The following is a 2,364-nucleotide window of genomic DNA, read 5'->3' on the forward strand; positions in this document are numbered from 1 at the left end:
GATGCTGAACTGGGGGAGAGGATTCTGTTGCAGGAGAAGTTTGGAAAACGAAGTCTGAGTCAGAGATGTCTCTACCACACTTGTTGTCCGACAGAAATACGACGCAAGCCACACGCTTAGGTTTAAATATCCTAACAGTCATGTTTAAAAATGTAAAAATAAACAGGTGGTTTTAATTTTAAGAAGATACGCAATCCAGTGTATCTAAAGGATTACCGTTTTAAGATATAATCAACACGAAACATTCACGATCTGTTTTACATTCTTTTTGTATATGAAGTTTTTAAAACGTCTAGTATATGCCTTACACTTGGAGCACATCTTTATTTAGAAAGCCTCGTTTCAAGTGCTCTAAAGCAACCTGTGGTCAGAGCTGACCACACTGCACAGCAGAGTTCTGGTAGCTTAAGAAGAAAGAGAAGGTGATCAAAAGGAGTTTACACGCGGGTCCCAGCGGCTCGGGCGGCGGGAGCAGAGGCAGCGGCCAGGCAGCCCAGCTTCGAGAAGGCTCTGCGCCCGCAGGCACCCGGCCCGCGCCCGCCCCGCTGCCACGATGCCCAAGAGGAAGGTCAGCTCCGCCGAGGGGGCGGCGAAGGAGGAGCCCAAGAGGAGGTCGGCGAGGTTGTCAGCTAAACCGGCTCCTGCAAAAGTGGAAACGAAGCCAAAAAAGGCGGCAGGAAAGGATAAATCTTCCGACAAAAAAGTGCAAACAGAAGGGAAAAGGGGAGCAAAGGGAAAACAGGCTGAAGTGGCTAACCAAGAGACTAAAGAAGACTTACCTGCAGAAAATGGAGAGACTAAAAATGAGGAGAGCCCAGCTTCTGATGAAGCAGGAGGGAAAGAAGCCAAGTCTGATTAATATCACACACCTGGTCCTATCAGGGGTCCCTGTCTCCCTCCTTGTACAATCCAGAGGAATATTTTTATCAACTCTTTTGTAAATGCAGGTTTTTTAGTAGCTCTAGAAACATTTTTAAAAAGGAGGGAGTCCCACCTCATCCCATTTTTTAAGTGTAAACGCTCTTTTTTAAGAGGTGAAATCATTTGCTGGTTGTTTATTTTTTGGTACAATCAGAAAATAGTGGGATATTGAATATGGGAGGTTTGATTGTCTTGGGTGTCAGCTTAACATTCCACAGATGGGGGGTAGCTTTTCTATCCTATAATACAAAGCATACTAAGTGGCAGTTTGGAGACAGTTGTGCATTTAATGTCTTAAACGCTTTAAATTACTTCTCTTCCCACGTTGTTTTTGGTAGAATTGTTTCCTAAAGCAAACCACTCACCCCTTGATCTTGGCTCTCCTGGGCAGAATTTTGTGCACTCTGTAACATCTTTGGTAATGGCAGTCCAGTTCTTCTAGTAAAACTGTTAATGTGCTGTGGACGACTGACAATTTGAGCATGTAGTGTATATGATATTAAATTGTGAATTAGTGGGACTTAACGATGTAACAGCATATCAATATTTGAAGATATTGGTACTGGATATCCTGTGAAGGAAAATTTGCCTCCAAATTTTAATCTGGAAAGTCACTGGAATAACTGTTCGGAAAAGAATCTACATGATTTTTTAGATTTCTGGTACGTATGTTGAGAATTGTGTACAAATTAAAATGTCTGTGTACTGATCCTCAAAACAACCAATAAAATCTCAATTATGAAAGAAAAAAAGGAGTTTACATGAAAATGAACTCATTTCAGAATGGGGTGACTGAAGTACAAAAAATTATATATCAATAATTGGAGGTGGATAAAATTTCCATCTACTGGGAATGAGGTAAGACAAATTATAGGGGAATCACGTGGAGTGAAATAAAGGGGGGAAGCAAAACAAACACTAGGGGAGCAGGTGTTTCCCATTCATTGTCACTCACTCACTCAACAGAAAGTTACCATGTCACTCGCTCACTCAACAGAAAGTTACCATTCTCTCTGGTTGCATAGAGGAGAACTCTAACCCAGAGAAAAATTCAGTCACTGGCTCGAGTTTCAACTTCCTACTAGTCTATGAATCTGTGACTACCCAAAATCAATAGTTTGTATCTATCTTATTCTCATTGCCTATAGTGAAAAAAGAAAAGGAAAAAAGAGGTATAATCTGTCAGCTGACCTGAGCTGCTGTTGTTGATGAGGCAGAGACAGGGGATTTGCCAAGAGCGAGGGGGTAGGAGGCTAGAAATCTTGCCAAGGGCTGTGTTTCAAAGACTGTTGCTCCAATCCCTAGGCCTGTAAGGTGCCAGAGGAGGGGAGCCAGGCCCACAGCAGCTGTTGTACTAGGCAGTTGTTATTCTGGGGACATGGACCCACTGTTCTCTTGGTACAGTTGAAGACAGAAAGCAAAAGATTGGATTTGACAGTAGTC

General features: G+C 42.6%; 1 protein-coding gene across 1 annotated transcript; it reads left to right on the forward strand.

Moving 5' to 3' along the window:
* Positions 1-533: 533 nt before the first annotated feature.
* Positions 534-875, forward strand: LOC309961833 (non-histone chromosomal protein HMG-14-like). The gene has a single exon (XM_082839317.1). The coding sequence runs from the start codon at positions 554-556 to the stop codon at positions 857-859; it is 306 nt and encodes a 101-aa protein (XP_082695443.1). The 5' UTR covers positions 534-553; the 3' UTR covers positions 860-875.
* The last annotated feature ends 1,489 nt before the right edge of the window (positions 876-2,364 follow it).

This window comes from Leucopleurus acutus (genome assembly GCF_964270905.1).
Source record: "Leucopleurus acutus genome assembly, chromosome: 5".
Classification (NCBI taxonomy): Eukaryota; Metazoa; Chordata; class Mammalia; order Artiodactyla; family Delphinidae; genus Leucopleurus; species Leucopleurus acutus.